Below are 17,955 nucleotides of genomic sequence, written 5' to 3'. Positions count from 1 at the left end.
CGGCCCGGCCCGGCCTCGACCCGACCCCAGCGGCCGGGCCCAGCAGCAGCAGCGCCGCCGCCGGCACTCAGCGCGCTGCCCCCGCCCGGCCGCGCCGCCCGCCGCTCCCTCCTCGCGCGGCCCCGCCGAGCCAGCGAGCAGCCGGCGCAACCCAACCCACTGCCGCCGAAAACAAGCGCTGACCGACGGCCCGCGCGCCCAATGGGAGAGCGCGTCGCGCCGAGGGGCGGGGCTTCCCCCGGGAGCGGGCGGGGCTCCGCGCCGAACGGAGAGCAGGTTTGGTTGGCCGAGCGGTGGGCGGGGCTTGCGACGCGCGTTCCCAGGGCGGGGCGGCGCCGCGGGGCATTGTGGGACGGTGGAGGACCCGGCGGCCATCGTGCGGCCCTGCGGCGCCGCCCGCCCCCAGCGGCTCTTCCGGCTGCGGCGGCCCGGCCCGGCTGTAGGCCTGGCTGCAGGCCCGGTCCCGGCTGTAGGCCGCGCGGTGCGGGCGGGGTCGGCCGCAGGGCGTTGTTGTGCGGGTGCGGCAGGGCGCGGTGCGGTTCTCACACGCCCGTCCTGCTGCTCGCTGCGCCCAGCGGGCGGCTGCGGCTCGCGGAGCCGTAGGGCCGGGAGAGGAGCCGGGTTCGGTCGGCCCGGCCCACAAACGGCGGCTCCCGGCGGTCACCGAACCCCGCCTGGCGCTCGCACAGCCGCAGCGGCCCCAGCCGTCCCTGCTGTTCCACCAGCGGTTCTGACTCTGTGTATATGAAGGTTTTTTAGTGCGCTCCGGCCCTTTCTGAGCTCTGTTCCTTTCTCTTCCAGATGCCCAGCAGCTGAACGTTGCTGCGGTGTGGTGGCGGAGGCGCAGGCAGCTGCGGATTATCCTGCACAGACAGGACAGCAGGGTCGGTCACAGCGGGGTGCTGTGAGGGGCAGAAGTGCCTGAAGGAAGGTTGTGAGGAGGGGTTTGGCCTCTTCTCCCAGGCAACAAACAGGAGCTGAGGAAATGGCCACAAGTGGTACGAGAGGAGGTTTAGGTTGGACATGAGGAAGAACTTTTTCTCTCAGATGGTGGTCAGGCGCTGGAATGGCTGCCCTGGGGGGTCATGGAGTCGCCGTCCCTGGCAGCGCTCGAGAGGCGTCTGGATGAGGAGCTGCGAGATCTGGTTTAGTGCTTGTGGTAGCAGTGGTGATGGGAGGACGGTTGGACAAGGTGATCTTGCAGGTCGTTTCCAACCTTGTGATTCTAGGATTCCTGTATCCCTCCAGCACAGCACTGAGCTGTTCTGCGTGACCTCAGGCTGCAGTGCCAGATGGATGCTGTGCGTTGGGAGGTGCTGAAGTCACCTCAGGCTGCTTTGAATTCAGGGTGCTGCGTGCTACAGGCAGCTGTTTTGCTTACCTTCCTTTGGGCACAATCGCATCTTGAAGGACAAAAGATACTGTGCAAGTTTCCTCAAAAAAAAAAAAGTAACCAAATGTACATCCATCCTCTGGACCCCCTGTGTGGTTCTTACATCTGTTCTGATGGATCCTGCTCAGGACTCACAGAAATGCTGGTCCTAAGGAACGGCAGTCCGCTTGTTTCCTGCCTTTTGGTTTCAGTGCTGAGGAACTCACCTGGAGAGCTGGGATGTCCCTCAGCTTGGTCGCTGATGTGCTGTTCAAATCCCTAACCTCAGCCTTCATTTCCCTGCCCCTCGCACACTGGTGTGTCTGTAGACTTCAAGTTCCTTTCCTTGCTCTTCTCTGCCTGCCATCCCATCGCAACCACAGCACATGTCATCACCTTCCAGGCCATTCCTGTTGTGTTCCATCCTCTGCTGCTGGCTTCTGACCAGAGCTGCTTGCCTGAGCAGGGACATTCCTGCCCATCTGCTCAGCCCTGCCTCTGTTTTCCAGCAGACTGGCGAGGGCGTGGGATCCTCGTGGTTTTCTGTGGCTTCGTAAGTTCTGCATGAAGAACTTAATGAACGGGATTTCCCAGCAGATTGATCCTGAGCAGCTTGCAGAGGTGGTCAGAGCAATTATCCTGGTCTGGTGGTTGGTAACTCTGCACATAGCAGGGGTTTGGAACTGGATGATCACCGTGGTCCTTTTCTACCCAGGCCATTCTGTGATTCTCTGATCCTCGTGGCTCCCATGTGCAGCAGTTAGAAAGGGAGCTCCCAAAAGGAAATTCTATCACAGGAGCCATCGGATGTGAGCACACCTTACTGACATCCCAAAGTCCCATTCCCTTTTTCCTTCCTGGCCCAATTTCTTGTGTGTCTTTTAGTTTCACGTGAAGGGAATGGAGCAGGGACATCCCAGCTGCATTTTGCTGCAGCTGCTCAATCACCGACTTAATTGAGGAAAAACTGCGTGGCTCAAGAAAGCAGCCCAGGAGGATGCTCCCTCCTTAACAGAGGAATGAGCACAGACCCCCAGCTCAGCCAGGCGCACAGCAGTACCGAGTCACAGAATAATACCCAGCCTGCACCTCCTCTGCACAACTTAGGGCCGTTACCTCTTGTCTCAGCACAGCTGGGACCCAGAAACACCGACGCCCAGGGGCTCAGTCCTTACATCTCCCCCCAGTATCAGTATTTTCTCCATTTAGGGTTTGGATCACGATGCTACAGTTCACCTCTCAGCCGAGCTTTGAGCAGCAGAGATGGTTCAGGGCTACACATTTCCCTCCCCCGAGGCGACATTTTCTGTCGGGGGCAGCGGAAGGTTGGAAGGTTTCACCCTCCCGGCGGGTCGGGAAATGCAGCCCGGGCTTTGGCTGCCATCTCATTTCCCAAACCGGGAGGCGGCTGCGAATGGAGGAGAAACCCCGGATCCCAACGACGCAACCCGCACCGCCCCACCCGGCCCGCGGTAACGCTGCGGCGGACGGGCCCGGAAACCGCCGCCGGTCGGGGCGGGACCGAAACCGAGACCGAGACCGAGACCGAGACCGGGCGGAGCGGGGCGGCGGAGCCGGCAGAGGGCAGCAGTGCTGCGCAAAGGGACACGGCATCCATGGCACGCAGCTGGATGGATGGAACCCAGGGCCCGGGGAGCAGCATCCCCATCTCAGTGCTGTGCTGAGGTGGATGGCAGCATCCTGGGGAGCAGAATCCCTGTCACAGTGCCGGGATGGATGGCATCCAGAGCTCTGGGGAGCAGAATCCCCACTGCAGTGCTGTGAAGGGACGGCATCCACAGTACACTGGGATGGGTGGCATGAGGGTGTGGGGAGCAGCAGCCCCATCACAGTGCTAAGGGACAGCATCCCCATCACCGTGCTGAGATGGATGGCAGCATCCTGGGGAGCAGAATCCCCATTGCAGTGCTTTGAAGGTACAGCATCCATGGTACACAGCTGGACGGATGGAACCCAGGGCCTGGGGAGCAGCATCCCCATCTCAGTGCTGTGAAGGACAGCATCTTTATCGCCGTGCTGAGATGGATGTCAGCATCCTGGGGAGCAGAATCCCTGTCACAGTGCTGGGATGGATGGCATCCAGAGCCCTGGGGAACAGAATCCACACTGCAGTGCTGTGAAGGGACGGCATCCTTGTCGCAGCAGTGGGATGGATGGCATGCAGAACTCTGTGGAGCAGCATCCCCATACAGTGCTGTGAAGGGACAGCATCCCCGTCACAGTGCTGGGATGGATGGCATCCAGAGCCCCGGGGAGCAGAGTTCCCATTACTGTGTTGGGATCGATGGCATCCAGGACCTGGGGAATGGCATCCCTATAGAGACAGCATCCAGGGCCTGGGGAGCAGAATCTCCATTGCAGTGCTGTGAAGGGACAGCATTGCATCTCACAGCTGGGATGGATGGCGTCATCCTGGGGAGCAGCATCCCTATCACAGTTCTGTAAAGGAACAGCATCCCCATCACGGAAGTGGGATGGATGGCATCCAGGGCCCAGGGGAGCAGCATCCCCATCACAGTGCTGCAAAAGGAGAGCATCCAGGCCCAGGGGAGCAGCAGCAGCTCTCATCACCCTGGAACAGGTCACAGCCCTCCCTCCAGCAGGCCGAGCAGCACAGCATGCCAGCTGCCATGCCAGCCCCCTGCCCATTATGCTGCATTAATCAGGACCCCTCCATCAGCTCTGCCATCCCCTTCTTTGCACTCCCACCTCTCAAAGCACCTCCCAGGAGACCACGAGCCTATCTGCAAGGTCTCTTCCTACATCCTGAGCTCTGCAAGCAGTGCTGCCACACAGTTGCCAGATGTTTCAGCATCTCCCCCCTCCCCAAATTATTTTTGCAAGCTGTTCAGTCGCCTGTCACAGGGAGACGTCACTGGGAGGCTTGAGTTCTCTGGAAAGAGGGGGAAAGGTTCCCAGATCAAACACACAGCTGCTGACAGCCAATGCTGATTTGGTTTTAAAGCCGTGTGTTTTGCATCTGGCTTGCCGTGGCTTTTGTAGGTGGGCTCAGTGCATGGTAAATCAGGGTAACAAACCTACGTTTACCGTGAATCCTTTCATCTCCTAGGATCCCAAAGCACATCATTTAATTGCACTCAGCCTGCACATGCGTTTCGTAAATAAAGGAATGATGAATTAGCACAGCTGCTGCAGCGTTCACACGAGCTCCTAAGACACAATCTCCTCGTGCAATCAATCCAGCCCCGTGCTTCGGTGTTTTGTCATAAATCGAGGTCAGGAAGAAATGTTCTCCCTACCTGGAATGCAGTGCTGCTGAACCAGCTGAGTGGAGGAAGACACTTCAGGTTGCGGCGATCCGTCTTCTGTATGCGCCAGGCTGCTGCAAACATCCATTTGTCGGCTCTCAGGGAGCACTGATCCTGCACAGGGGCAGCAGGGAAGAGACGTGGGGTCTGCATGGAGGTTATCTGCCTTTGCTGGAGCTCGGCGCTGTGGCAGGGTGCAGTGATTCCAGGCCACGCACTTCCTCCTCACACCTCAGCTGCAAAAGCCCTTTTGCTGCGAGGAGCGTGAAGCATTCCTTGCAGCTCTGCTGCTAAAAAGGATGCTAATTACCCCTAATCATTCTGCAGCAAAAACAGAGGGCACGGCAGCCACCTCGAGGCACAGAACCTGGTTATTCCAGACTGACTGATCAGAAGGGATCGCAGAGGGTAGAAACGTTGTACCAAATTCAGGAGTCCTGCCTGGACTGAGGCTCTTCTTTGGAGCACCACCACTAAATGGGAGAGCTGGTCGGCTTGAAGGGTGATCCTGAAGGGGAAAAAAAAGCAGAAAGCATTCCTTGTCTCAGGGCCTGAACACCTGCTGGACCTTCCCCTTTCATTCCAGGTGAAAGAGACTTTCCTTTTTATTCCTCCCAGGATAAAAGTAGGCTCTTAGAGCCTGCATTTCCACTGCAACGGCAGCGTGATTTTCACCTCGTGTCCAAGACAAGAAAGCATCTTTGTAGCCTCTCTCCATCTCAGAGTGGGACATAACACCCGAGTAACTGTCAAAAGCTCTCCGTTAAACTGATTTATTTTTGTTAGATGGGTTCACGTGGGGCTCTCAGAACCCCTCCGTGCCCCAAAGAGCCCCTCTCCTCTCCGCCTGCAGGGCCACACTCCTCCATGTGCTGCTCCACCACTGTCCCCATCCCTGCTGACACACAGCCCCTCTGCTCGGGGGAGGTTATAATCCTCTCTTTTCAGAGGCAGACACGCAGGCCAGCTGGAGGCAGCCCATTAAAGTGCCATTTACTGGGCACAAGCGAATTTGTGTTCCCCAGGACTGGGATTTGCCAAGATTATACCATAAATTAGAGCGTTTCCTGGAAGAAAGTAAAGAGAGAAGAAGAAAAAAATATGATAAAATGGAACATTTTGTAGCCAAGGTGAAAGCCAATAAAGGAACATTTCATTTTTTGCTTGGAAGGGAGCAGCAGCAGGTTGTTATGGGCAGAAGGAGGGCTGAGATGCTCCTTCCCTTCACCTGCACGCGGGGTCAGCAGCTTCTGTGCAGGAAAACACTGCCTCACACGGGATGGAAAATGCAGGCAGCATCACTTCGGAGCACATACAACGTGTTGCACGGGGCGTGCTGCAGGAATGAGACCTGCTCCAAGAGCTCCCCGTGCACTCCAAGGGGTTTTCAACCAAAAAGAAGGCACCAAAAATGGGGACCTCAGCACCGATCTGCTCTGGGGTGACGGCCCACCCCATTTCCAACCCCGATTCCTCAGGGACACAAAGCCTGCCTGCACTATTAATAATCCTTGGCAGGAAGCTGTCACAGATTTCACTAATATGGAGACGTCGGAGGGAAAAAGCAACTGCACAATATGCAGGAGCTGTCACAATAACTCAGCTGCTATATTGTTCTCTTTAAAAATAAATAGCACAACAGCCCAGCCTTCATTGCTGGAGCCATGACGTGTGAGGTTTTATTTTTAATCAGTAAATGCACTGATTTTTCAAGACAGACAGCCGAAATTGAGGAAGGCTTCCTGTGCACACACCAGCCCTGCTCCTCTCTGCTTGTTTTTGCCATGCAGGGATCCAGCAGTGTTTCTCTGTTCACTGGAGCACTGCTGCCTCTGCCCATAGGGCTCTGCTGCTCTGGGCATGGTTTCTTCCAGCAAAGGAAAGCAGAGAAGAGGGAGTGCATTGTTGTGGGGATCCCTGGGGCATTGCAAGTCAAAAATTGAGCCCCACATTGCAATGGTGGGGTCTGCACTGTGATGGTGAGCCTTGCAATATGATGGTGAGCCCTGCGCTGTGATACTGAGCCTGTGCTGTGATGGTGAGCCCTGCATTGCAATGGTGAGCCCCATATTGCAGTGGTGAACCCCATACTGCAATGGTGAGCCCCATATTGTGATGGTGAGCCCTGCACTGTGATGGTGAGCCCTGCACTGTGATGGTGAGCCCCATATTGCTGTAGTGAACCCCATACTGCAATGGTGAGCCCCATATTGTGATGGTGAGCCCTGCACTGTGATGGGGAGCCCTGCATTGCAATGGTGAGCCCCATATTGCAGTAGTGAACCCCATACTGCAATGGTGAGCCCCATATTGTGATGGTGAGCCCTGCACTGTGATGGTGAGCCCCATATTGCAATGGTGAACCCCATACTGCAATGATGAGTCCCACATTGTGATGGTGAGCCCTGCACTGTGATGGTGAGCCCCATATTGCAATGGTGAGCCCTGCATTGCAGTGATGAGCCCCATATTGTGATGATGAGCCCCACACTGTGATGGTGAGCCCCATACTGCAATGGTGAGCCCCATACTGCAATGGTGAGCCCCATACTGCAATGGTGAGCCCCACACTGTGATGGTGAGCCCTGCATTGCAATAGTGAGCCCCACACTGTGATGGCACGATGTGATGGTGAGCCCCACATTGCCAGGGGGCTCAGATCCTGCAGCATCAAGCCAAGGATCATAAAGAACTGGGGAGGGGGCTTCGCTGATTGCCAAGTTTGCCAAGGGCAGATGTGCCTGACCCACCTGGTGGCCTTCAGTGATGGCATCGGTGGACAAAGGAAGGGCAACTCAAGTTGCCAGGCTGCAGTTGTGCAGGGCCTTTGCATGGCCCCAAACTGCAAAATGGGAGAGAGATGGGGTTTGTTTGGTTGGATGGTCACAGCTGGGGAGCTGTGGTCCATAGCAGTCCCACAGTCGTCCCCCCACCTATGGAGGGACAGTGGGCAGGGAGGGGGCTCCATCCCATCTGCTCTGCCCTTGTGAGGCCCCACCTGCAGTGCTGCATCCAGGTCTGGGTCTCCAAAACAGGAGGGATGTGGAGCTGTGGGAGTGGGAGCAAAAGATGCTCAGAGTGCTGAAGAACCTCTGCTATGGAGACGTGTTGATGGAGCTGGGGGTGTTTGGCTCCAGGGAGACCTCACTGAGCCTTCCAGTACTGGGAGGTACAGGCAGGAGGGGGAGCGACTTTTACCTGTCTGATAGCAATAGGGTGAGGGGGAATGGCTTCAAACTAACAGAGGGGAGACTGAGGTTAGATGTGAGGAAGAAATCTTTTACCCAGAGGCCACGAGGCCCCAGCAATGCTGCCCAGAGCTGTGGGTGCCCAACCCTGGAGGTACCCCGTGCAAGGGACAGGCTGGGCAGGCTGAACTGGGGGGGTGGGGGTACCCAGGGTGGAGGAACCCATAGGGGGGAGCCAGGGGGTGGCACCTAGGAGGGGTAAACTGGGGGGGGATGACCCAGGGGGTGATGACCCAATGGGGGAACCCGGGGGGGGTGGCACTCGGGAGGGGGGAACCCAGAGGGAGGACCCGGGAGGGGGGGTGGACCCAGGTGGGGGAGACCCGGCGGGAGACCCAGGGGGGAAACCAAGGGGGAGGGACCTGGGGGGTGACAACCATAGAGGGGGACACAGTGGAGAGATCCGGAGGGAGGGAACCCATAGGGGGGGGAACCCCAGGCAGGGGTCCGGGGGGGAGGGGGGCGGACCCAGGGGTGAGAGACCCGGGGGGGGGGATTCGGGGGGGAAACCAGGAGGAGAACCCGGGGGGGGAACCCGTAGTGGGGGACCCAGGATGGGGGAATCCGGGATGGGACCCAGGGAGGGGGAGCCGGGGGGGGAAGCAAGGGGGGGGAAACGAGGGGGGGTAGAACTGGACGATCTTTAAGGCCCCCCCCACTTTAAGCCTTTCTCCCATCCCACGGCGTCCCGCAGCAGGTGCGGGGCTCTCCGTCCCAAAGCAGACCCCAAACCCAGGGAAGGTCCGGCGGAGCGGGGTCCGAGCGGGCGAACATCACGGCTGGGGGGTGGGAAGGAAGGAAGGAAAGGAGGAAGGAAGGAACGGTGGGGGGGGGCGGAGGGGGGGGAGCGGCTCAGGGCCCCGCACCGCCCGGATCGCGGCGGGGGCGGAGACGGCCGTGGGCCCGCCCGGCCCGGGGAGGCGGCGGCGGGGCGGCAGGTGGTGCCGAGCAGCCGCAGGACGGAGCGGATCGCAGCCGCCATTAGACAATAGGCGGCGGCTCGGGGCAGAGCGGCGCGGGGCGGCCGCGGGGCCGGGCCCGGCGCGGACAAAGGCGGAGGAAAAGAAGAAGGAGGAGGAGGAGGAAGGGGGAAAAAAAAAAAGAAAAAAAAAAAAAACCAAACCAAACAAACCGGGAACGGAGCGGTGCGGCGGAGCGGTGGACCGCTGAGTGCGGTGAGCCGGGCTGCAGCCTGACATGATGTTTCCACAAAGCCGACACTCGGTACGGCGGCACCGGGAGAAGGAAGGAGGGAAGGAAGGAAAGAAGGAAGGAAGGAAGGAAGGAGGGATGGGGGGAGCACCGAGAGCTGCCTCCTCTTCCTCCTCGTCCTCCTCCTCCTCCCCGCCCGCAGCCACCGGGGACGGCAGCGGGGGGTGCGGGTGACCTTGGGCGGCGGCGGTGCCGGTGGCGACAGGCTCCGGTTGGGGGGTGGGCAGGGCTGTGGGCCCCCCGTTGGGTGTGCAGCGCTGTGTGTGTTGTTCAAGGGCTCCTCTCACCTGCCGCAGCAGCTCAAGTTCACCACCTCCGACTCGTGCGACCGCATCAAGGACGAGTTTCAGCTCCTGCAGGCCCAATATCACAGGTACGTGTCTGGTAACCGCCTCCAGAAACCGCCCCGAGCATCCCGGGGGGGTCCGCTGTGCACCCGGAGTTGGGATCGTCCGCTTTGGCATCGCTTCCCTGCGCGGAGCGGGACGCGGCATGGCCCGTCGGTGGCCAAAAGATGGGCTCCGTGCAGCAGAACGCTCTGCCCTCCCTTCCCAGCCTGGATTTCCCCCCGTGCACAGCTTTCCCAGGCCGCTATCGCCTCCGTGTCCCACCTGGGAGACCGCCGTCAGCGTCCCGGGGGGAGGCCCGGTGCTCACCCACCGCTGCCTTCCTTTGGCAGAGGACCAGGAGGGGCCCCGGCCGTGCAGTTTGGCCCGGCATTGGCCAAAAGCTGCAATTCAGGCAGGGGGACGCTCTGCCCACCCCCAAAAGATGGGATTCTGGAAGGAGAGAACGCTCTTCCTTCCGCCCCCACCCCCAGCCAGGTCTTCCCCCGATGCAGGGCTCAGCCAGCGCTGTGCACGGCTTTGCCAGCCCTCCCGTGTGCAGCTCTTCCAGCCCTCCCGCCTCTCGCTGGGAGTTTTCCTCCCCTCTCCCTGCTGGCTGCCATTCTTGGATCACGAATGCTGCAGGGAGCACTTAAAGCCAAATGCTTCCGCTTTTCCGCCTGCGGAATGGCTTCTGCTGACCCAAAAGCTGGCTGCTGATGGGCTCTCTTGCCGTTTGCTTTTTAGCTGCACGCATGCACCAAACCGTTGCTCTGTGCCCTGTTGCTCCCACCCCCCCGGGGCTCAGCATCGTGCAGCATTGTGCCCTGACCCCCCCCCCCCCCCCCAAGTGCTGCAGGACCCGATCTGCTCACGGAGCAGCAGGTTTGGTGGAGATGAAGCTGTTTCTTGTTTGAAACATAAAACCACGGCACATGCTGGTTGCAGCTGCCGGGCTGGGGAGCTGCATAAAGCACAGCGAGCAGCACGTTTGCTCTTAAGGGTGCAAAGAACCCAAAGGAAAGGGGAAAAGCAGTCATTCTGGAGGCTTGCAATGCACCTGGGCTTCCCCAAAATAGGTTCTGGCCGCTTGCTGAGCCGCACCGGGTCACCCAGCAGGCCGGGATGGACCCTGCAGGATGCGACCCGCTGCCCTCCTGCTCGTGGTTCTCTCACTTCTTTCTGCCTTTCCAGCTTGAAGTTGGAATGCGACAAACTCGCCAGCGAGAAATCGGAGATGCAGCGTCACTACGTCATGGTGAGGAGCTGCTGGGGCAGCGTGTGGGTGGCACTGGTGGGGAGCAGGTGCTGCTGCTGCCGGGTTGATGCAAACAGAGCTGCTCGTGCTCTGGGCTGTGTGTGCTGGGTGGCTGGGGTGCGTTTGGGATGGAGGGGTGGTGGAGTTGGTGCCCCGCTGGGATCCCGAGGAGGAATCTGCTAGGAAAGAGCTGCTTTTATGGGATGTACTGTCCATAAAGAGGGGCTGGTGCTTGCTTGTGCCGCCCAGGAGGAAGCGGGGAGATGTGGAAGTTGATGGAAAAATAGAAACCCAGGCATGGTGGAGCCTTCCCATCCTCCTGTGCCATCTGTGGGTCCCATCCCCGAGCCCGGCACGCCTGGCACAGAGCTGCTCAGTGCTGTCTGTGTGCATGGAGGAGCCCGCTGCTTAATTCTGCCTTTTTCTCTCCGATAAATGCTTGCTCCGTGCAGCGTGGATGCTCACACAGCCAAACCTGGAGGCCGGGTGGTCATTTTTTAACCTTTCATACCACCAGAGTTGGTGATCTTTGCACCGCAGGCTCCTGCCCAGCATGCAGGGAGCTCCTGTCTGTGTGCAGAGCTGCTCTGCTTCTTGAGCAAGCCCTGGAGAGCAGCGTGGTGCTCCTGCTTCCCACTCGGGCTGCAGGGTGCAGAGAAGCAGTGATGGGGGAGCAGGCAGAGCAATGCAGTTGATATCAAAGCAGCAGCAGTCTGCTCCTCTCAGAAGGAAGCGAGCGCAGACGTGGATCTTCTTTCCCCCTTTGGAAGAACTGAGAGGAGGAAAGATGAGGAAGGAGATTTCTGAAGTCTTCAAATCAGCCTTAAAAAAACAGCTCTTGGGGGTCAGGAGTCGACTTCTCCTGCCAATAGCTTGCACCGGAGCTGCCTGTTGTTGGTGTGTGTGAGGGGGGTGGTTTTTGTGCGTGTGTTTCATGCAGCTCCTTCCCAGACAGCTGGAGCTGTGTGCAGCTGGAGCCCGGTGCTGAGCCCTTCCATTTGCTGCTGGAGCAGCCACGTGGGCGACAGGAGATGGGCCAGGCACAGCAAACAGAGCCGGGCTGTGCCTCTTCCCAGCAGTGATGTGCAGAGCACTGAGCTCTCACCGCCACGCCAGGGGTCTGTGAAGGTGCTGAGTGAGCTCTGGGTTATTTGAGGTCCCACCTGGGCTGGAGCAGGGTGGGGACAGTAGGACGGCACGGATACAGGGGGCTTCTTTGCCTGCTGGAGTCCTAATTGTGTCTGTTTGTTCTCTTCTTCCCTGCTCTGCAGTATTACGAGATGTCCTACGGGCTGAATATTGAAATGCACAAACAGGTATGGGGAGGGGGAGGGCGGGCTGCGTGCTGTGCCCTCTGTCCCTTCGGTGGCATTTCAGGATGTCAAACGTCAGCGCTGCTTTTGGGATCGCCAGCTCTGTCCTAGGGGAGGACCTTCACATTTTTTCCACCCCTTGACCTTATAAAAACGTCTTTTCTTGCTGGGAGGAAAAAAAAAATCAATCATCTTGGCAAAGAACTGCCTTTACAAACCCTTCTGGAAGGAGGGGATGTACCTGGGGGTGCTTTGGCTCTGGGTGCACACCTGCCTGGGCTGGGTGGAAGGGGGTGATGCTGTCCCCCACCCCACAGATGCAGTCAGTGCTGAGCACCTCGTGGCTGAGTTTGTCGGTTCCCCTCGCTGGTGGTTCAGCTGTTCAGTATCTCAGTGGCCAATTACCTGTGCTGTTAACGACGTGAGCTCCTTTAGCTCTCATCTGTATGTGCCCCAGCTTGGCTCAAAGCCTCTTAGCACCATTCTGCTCCCTGCAAATGCACTCGGAGCCTCCGATCCCATCGCCTTGGGAGGGAAGTCTTTTGGCCAAGCTGCAGGATTTGGGCCACGGCTCCTCACTGCCATCTCCCAGCCCATGGCAGCGCTTGCCTAAAGCCTCCGGGTCTCCCTCCCCCCATTCCTTTGGGCTGTTAGAGGGTAAGCTGCAGAACTCTGGCTGCTCTGCTCTTCCCCGGCCAAAAAGCTTTAATGCACCCCAAATTTGCTGCCTGCTTCTGATGCAGGAGCTGCCCCCAGCCCTGTGCTCTGCGTCAGCCCATGGGGGTAACGGGTGTGGGGCTGAGGATGCCCAGCAAAGTGCAGGTCACAGCCACAGCCCCCCTGTATCTGCGTGGTGGATGTAATTCAGCACATCCCCACCCAGGTCTGTAATAAATTTTCTCTCTGGTTGCTCCCGACTTCATTAAATGAACACTGGAGACCCTGAGAGGGAAGAGAATATTGAAAACTCGCTCCTTGCTGTCAGCAGCTCTGATTTATTTAAGCATCTGGGGGCTGAGGTGTGCCCCCACTTATCGTGGGCTCCCCCCAGCACGTGTGTTCTTGTTGCAGGGAGTCGGCCGTGCTCAGGGTGGGTGCTGTGGGGTCCCCTCATGCCATTCCTCTCTGTTGTTTGTTTTTTTTTTCCTTCCCCTCTCCAGGCTGAAATCGTCAAGAGGCTCAATGGGATCTGTGCGCAGGTTCTGCCCTACCTTTCACAGGAGGTAACTGCCTAAACCACCCGGCTTGGAGGCTCTGGCACTAAGGAGCCCTGGGCTGCTCGTGCCCTGCTTCCTCCCCACCCATGCCTGCTCCGTGTGGGACGAGCCCTTCAGGATAGGTTGAAGCCCACATCCCAGCCCCCAGGCCGTGCTGGGACTGGTGGGTCGGTCTGTCTGTCTGTCCCCTTTGTGGGGCAGCTGCAGACAAACTGGGTTCTGTTCTCACCCTGCTCCCGTGACTCTCAGCTGCTTCTGACCAGGTGCAGGCAGTGGTGGGTGGCTGAACATTAAAAAAAAAATACCTTCATATGGTTCCTGGAGACCAGGTTCCTCTGCCTCATTAATTAATGTGGCTGATGGGCTCCTCCCACTCCCCTGAGAAGTTAATTGGGAGGGCTCAGGGGAAGGAGGGGAGCTGCTGAAGCACCCTCATGTGATGTCTGTCTGTCTGCATGCCTGCCTGTCCTTGTGCTGCCCCTCAGGCTGAGCCCTGTGGTGACTGTTCAGGGGCTGTAGGGGGGGAGGCTGCATTTTGGGGCCTGGATAAGCTGGGGGGGGAAGGGCAGGCCATGCTGCTGCCGCCCACCTGCGCGGGGGGGAAGGCAAAGTGGCTTGCTGAGCAGATCAGAGGTGGCTGATAACTAAGCCCCAGCTAAACCCTTTGCTTCTTAATGCGACACGTTCCCCCTCCCCAGCCCTGTTCTTCTGCCAAGACAGAAAGAAACACACTGCTGGCAGCAATGAGGTGCTCAGGCCTGGTGCTGGGAGACCTCGTGCTCTCATGGGAGCAAACACAGCCATCCTTTATTTTTTTTTTAAGCACTTTTTCCTGCCTCTGTCTGGAGGCGTGCAAGGCTCATCCAACAGCAGCACCTTCCAGGTTGGAGCCTGGGGCACATCCCAGGGGCTGGGGAGCTGCCCAACAGCTTCTGATTTCTGAGGCTTGATTTGTTTTCCCTTTTTGGGAGGTCTGATGCTGTGTCAGGGCTGGGCAGAGTAGAAGGTGCAGCCCACCTTGGGGTGAGCACAGTTACTGGGACCACGTGGCCACAAGGATGGAGCAGGAGGGTGGATGTGTGTGCTGCATCCCTGTTCTCCTTCCTTCCTTAAGCCTTTAATGACACCAAATTCCTCTCTTCCCCACCCCAGCACCAGCAGCAAGTCCTGGGAGCCATTGAACGAGCCAAGCAGGTGACGGCACCGGAGCTGAACTCCATCATCCGTGTACGTGGTGCATGTTTAAGTTTGGGTGTGGGGGGATGGGGTCGGTGCCTGTGTTGGCAGAGCTGAAGGTGTGCCCAGTGGGTCGGGGTGGGCTCTGGGTGCTGGGATGGCCCTGCTGGTTCTGTCCAGGCTCGCTGGAGCATCGCTTGGCTGTGCAAGGGAGCGCAGGCTCTGCTCTGTCCCACGGAGCGTAAAAGGAGAGAGGCTTTGGTTTGGGGCAGGAGCTGCAGCAGCTCTTTGCTGTGAAAACACCATCTGTTCCTAGTCAAGGCTGAGAGGGGTTTAACCGCATCCTCGGAGCGTGCCAGCAGCCGAGGCCAGGCATCCTGTGGGCTGGGGGCTGCGTTCCACAGGGGACGTGCTGGGGGGCTGCCAGGGCTGGGTGCTCCATGGGTGCTTCTGGGGGGGCAGCCGGGCCTTCGGGGCTGGGGGGGGAAGGGGCTCCGGTGCCCTTGCAATGACAGCTGCCCCCTCCCACCCCCCACCCGCCCCTCGTTCCCTACAGCAGCAGCTCCAAGCCCACCAGCTCTCGCAGCTCCAAGCCCTGGCGCTGCCTCTGACTCCGCTGCCCGTGGGGCTGCAGCCCCCATCCCTCCCCGCCGTCAGCGCCGGCTCCGGCCTCCTCTCGCTCTCGGCCTTGGGCTCCCAGGCGCACCTGGCCAAGGAGGACAAGAACGGCCACGACGGGGACGCCCACCAAGACGACGATGGGGAGAAATCAGATTAGAGTGAAGGGGTCGGGGCTGCTGGGTGTGTGGGGGGGGGTGTCCGTGCCAGATGCAGCAGCCGCAGGGCAGCAGCGCCCCGGGGCAGCACCATGGCAGCCGCTGCGTGCCCCCCAGCCCGGCTTCATCCCGCACCCGCTCAGTTCTGGGGGCACTGCACCCACTGCTCCCCTCGGTATTTAACGATGACCCTCGGTCCTACAGGTTTCTGCACAACTCCTTGCCCCAACGGCCCCCCCAGACTCCCCCTCCCACCCCCCCCCCAACCCCTCTCGCCTCTCCGGCTCCTCGCTGTTCTGCATGTCTCTGTTTTTAACCAGTCCCGCAGCAACCGCCGCAGTTCCACGTGTCCAGCCGGGTTTTCTCGGGCTGGGGGGGGCCCTGCTGCCCGCCCCCCCTTGGCAGAACACCCACTGCTGGGGGGCTGGGAGCCTGGGGGTGGCTGAGGGGCATTCGGGTGCCTGGGAGCCCCCCGGTCCCCTCCCCACACCCCCCTGTAGAGGATACAGCAGCTTTCTCTGTTCTTATCTCCGTGCGCTAGCGTGTCTTCTAAAAAAATAATAATACAAAAAATGGAACAACGACGACGACGACAAAAGAAGAATAAAACTAAATAATAATCTGGTGTTTGTATATAGTCCTTTAGACAGATCTTGTTTTGCTTTTTGTGTTTAATCACTTGACCTGTAATAAGAGGAACTGAAAATGCTGTATCAAGGACGTACAAGCTGTGCCTTTCAAATAAAGAAATAAGAAGGTTGGTTAAGATGGTGACGTGCTGCCTGTTTTCTTGCTTAGAAATGCTAAGCAAGGGGGGGGTGCGGGGGCCCCTCAGGAGGGCATGGCCCCCCATTGCCCCGGGGCTGTGATGGCTGTAATAGAATTGGCTCTTAATAATTAGAGCCGTCCTCTGGTTAGCGAGCCTGCCCTGATAACATCTTCCTCTGGTATCTCCCAGGCCAGCTGGAGTGGGAGAATTTCCTTCCCCTGGGGAAGGGGGCTGTGAGGCGTGCAGCAGAGATTGGGCTGAGCAGCCAAAATCTGGGGGGGGGGAGTGGGTTGGTGTATGGGAGCTGGATGGGAGCCTGAGGCTCAGTGGGGTTACGGGTGCTGGGGGGCTACAGGGCCTTGGGTGGGCTGCAGGGCCATGGGGTGGTTATGTGGTCTTGGGGTGGTTTAGAAGGCCTGCAGTCTCTGATGGTTATGGGGTCCTGGGCCTTGGGGGGTTACAGGGTCTGCAGCCTATGGTGGGTTGTGGGGCCTTGGGGGGTTACAGGGTCATGGGGGGTTACAGTGCTTTGGGCCTTGGGGTGGGTTATGGGATCTTGGGGTGGGTTATAGGGCCTGTTGTCTATGATGGGCTGTGAGGCCCTGGGCCTTGGCCGGGTTATGGGGCTCTGTGCAGCTTATGGGGCTTTGGTGTATTACAGGGCCTGCAGTTGTTGATGGGTTATGGGGCCATGGGCCTCAGCGGGGTTACAGGGCCTTGGGTGGGATATGGGGCCATGGGCCTCAGCGGGGTTACAGGGCCCTGGATGGGATATGGGGCCATGGGCCTCAGCGGGGTTACAGGGCCTTGGGTGGGATATGGGGCCATGGGCCTCAGCGGGGTTACAGGGCCCTGGATGGGATATGGGGCCATGGGCCTCAGCGGGGTTACAGGGCCTTGGGTGGGATATGGGGCCATGGGCCTCAGCGGGGTTACAGGGCCTTGGGTGAGTTATGGGGTCCTGGGCCTTGGGTAGGTTACAAGGTCTGCTGTCTCTGATGGATTATGGGGCTGTGGGCAGGTTACAGGGCACCAGGTGGGTTATGGGGCTGTGAGGCTTGGTGGGGTTACAGAGCCTTGGGTGGGTTATGGGACCCAGGGCCTTGGCTGGATTGCAGGGACCTGGGCTTCATTTGGGTTGCAGGTCCTGGTAGATCACGGGGCCTGCAGCCCTTGGTGGGCTATGGGGCTGTGGGTCTTGGGTGGGTTATAGGGCATAAGGTGGGTTATGGGCCTCGGGGGGGGTCACAGCTCCTGAGCATCAGGTGGGGTCACAGAGCCTTGGCTGGGTTATGGGGCCTTGATAAAAGACAGGTCCTGCAGCCTTTGGTGGGTGATGGGGCTGCGGGCAGGTTACGGGGCATCAGGTGGGTTATGGGACCACGGGCCTTTAGGGGTCACAGAGCCCAGAGCACCGTGAGCCCATGGCAGCGCTCTCTTTATCCAAGCACAAGGATGGGGCTGAAGCCTGGCGTTCCCCCAGCCCTGTGCTGTGCAGCAGCTCCAGACGGGAGCCGGCCGAGCAGCACGGGTAGCTGCAGCCTGACCCCAGGTCCCACAGCTGCTCCCAGGGCAGGGCCAGAGCTGGGCAGGGGGGATTCCCGTGTGAAAGGGCAGCGTGGCTCAGGGCTGGGGGGCTGCTGCGCTATGGTGGTTGCTAAAACACTCTGCTCTGTAAGTGCTGCTGAAAATCCCGCTGGGAGCGTGCTGGCTGCGGGGAGGGCCAAAGCTTTTCAAGCGCTTTCACCTCGAGGTCACCGGTTCAGACTCAGCCTGGGGGCAGGGAGCACGGTAAGTGGATGTTATTCCTGATGGATGTGCAAGGGGAGGAGGATTTAGAAGAAATTGGTCTGGGGCGTTTTCAGGCTGGAGACTTCAGAGGAACAGACGTCCCTGTTGTTAGAGCTAATTAGCAGCTTCGGTTCGGTGGGCAAAGGGTCGAACAAACCACGAGGCTGCTGGCTGAGCATCCCTGGCTGCCGGCGGGCTGCGAGCTGC

At 59.2% G+C, this 17,955-nt stretch overlaps 1 protein-coding gene and 1 long non-coding RNA gene across 5 annotated transcripts; one reads left to right on the top strand and one right to left on the bottom strand.

The window, feature by feature from the left end:
• Window positions 1-5,419: 5,419 nt before the first annotated feature.
• LOC104914656 (uncharacterized) lies at window positions 5,420-7,654 on the bottom strand. Its single transcript, XR_004162102.2, has 2 exons — window positions 7,413-7,654; window positions 5,420-5,729 (listed from the first exon to the last, which is right to left on the bottom strand). It is a non-coding gene; the product is annotated as an uncharacterized LOC104914656 (long non-coding RNA).
• A 1,145-nt stretch (window positions 7,655-8,799) lies between these two features.
• TLE5 (TLE family member 5, transcriptional modulator) lies at window positions 8,800-15,954 on the top strand. 4 transcript variants are annotated; one of them, XM_085211938.1, is made up of 7 exons: window positions 8,800-9,134; window positions 9,398-9,495; window positions 10,643-10,706; window positions 11,978-12,022; window positions 13,180-13,242; window positions 14,389-14,463; window positions 14,972-15,954. In XM_085211938.1, the coding sequence occupies exons 1-7, from the start codon at window positions 9,108-9,110 to the stop codon at window positions 15,188-15,190; spliced, it is 591 nt and encodes a 196-aa protein (XP_085068064.1). In that variant the 5' UTR covers window positions 8,800-9,107; the 3' UTR covers window positions 15,191-15,954. The 4 variants fall into 4 exon arrangements, with proteins under 4 accessions (XP_085068064.1, XP_085068066.1, XP_085068065.1 ...); XM_085211940.1 differs by having other exon boundaries at window positions 8,801-9,134; window positions 9,422-9,495; window positions 14,969-15,954; XM_085211939.1 differs by having other exon boundaries at window positions 8,802-9,134; window positions 9,419-9,495; window positions 14,969-15,954.
• Window positions 15,955-17,955: the final 2,001 nt, after the last annotated feature.

This window comes from Meleagris gallopavo, chromosome 30 (assembly GCF_905368555.1).
Source record: "Meleagris gallopavo chromosome 30, MGAL_WU_HG_1.1, whole genome shotgun sequence".
In the NCBI taxonomy this organism is placed as follows: domain Eukaryota; kingdom Metazoa; phylum Chordata; class Aves; order Galliformes; family Phasianidae; genus Meleagris; species Meleagris gallopavo.
The sequence above is the reverse complement of the archived record's forward strand: the minus strand, read 5'-3'. Positions and strand labels throughout refer to the sequence as shown.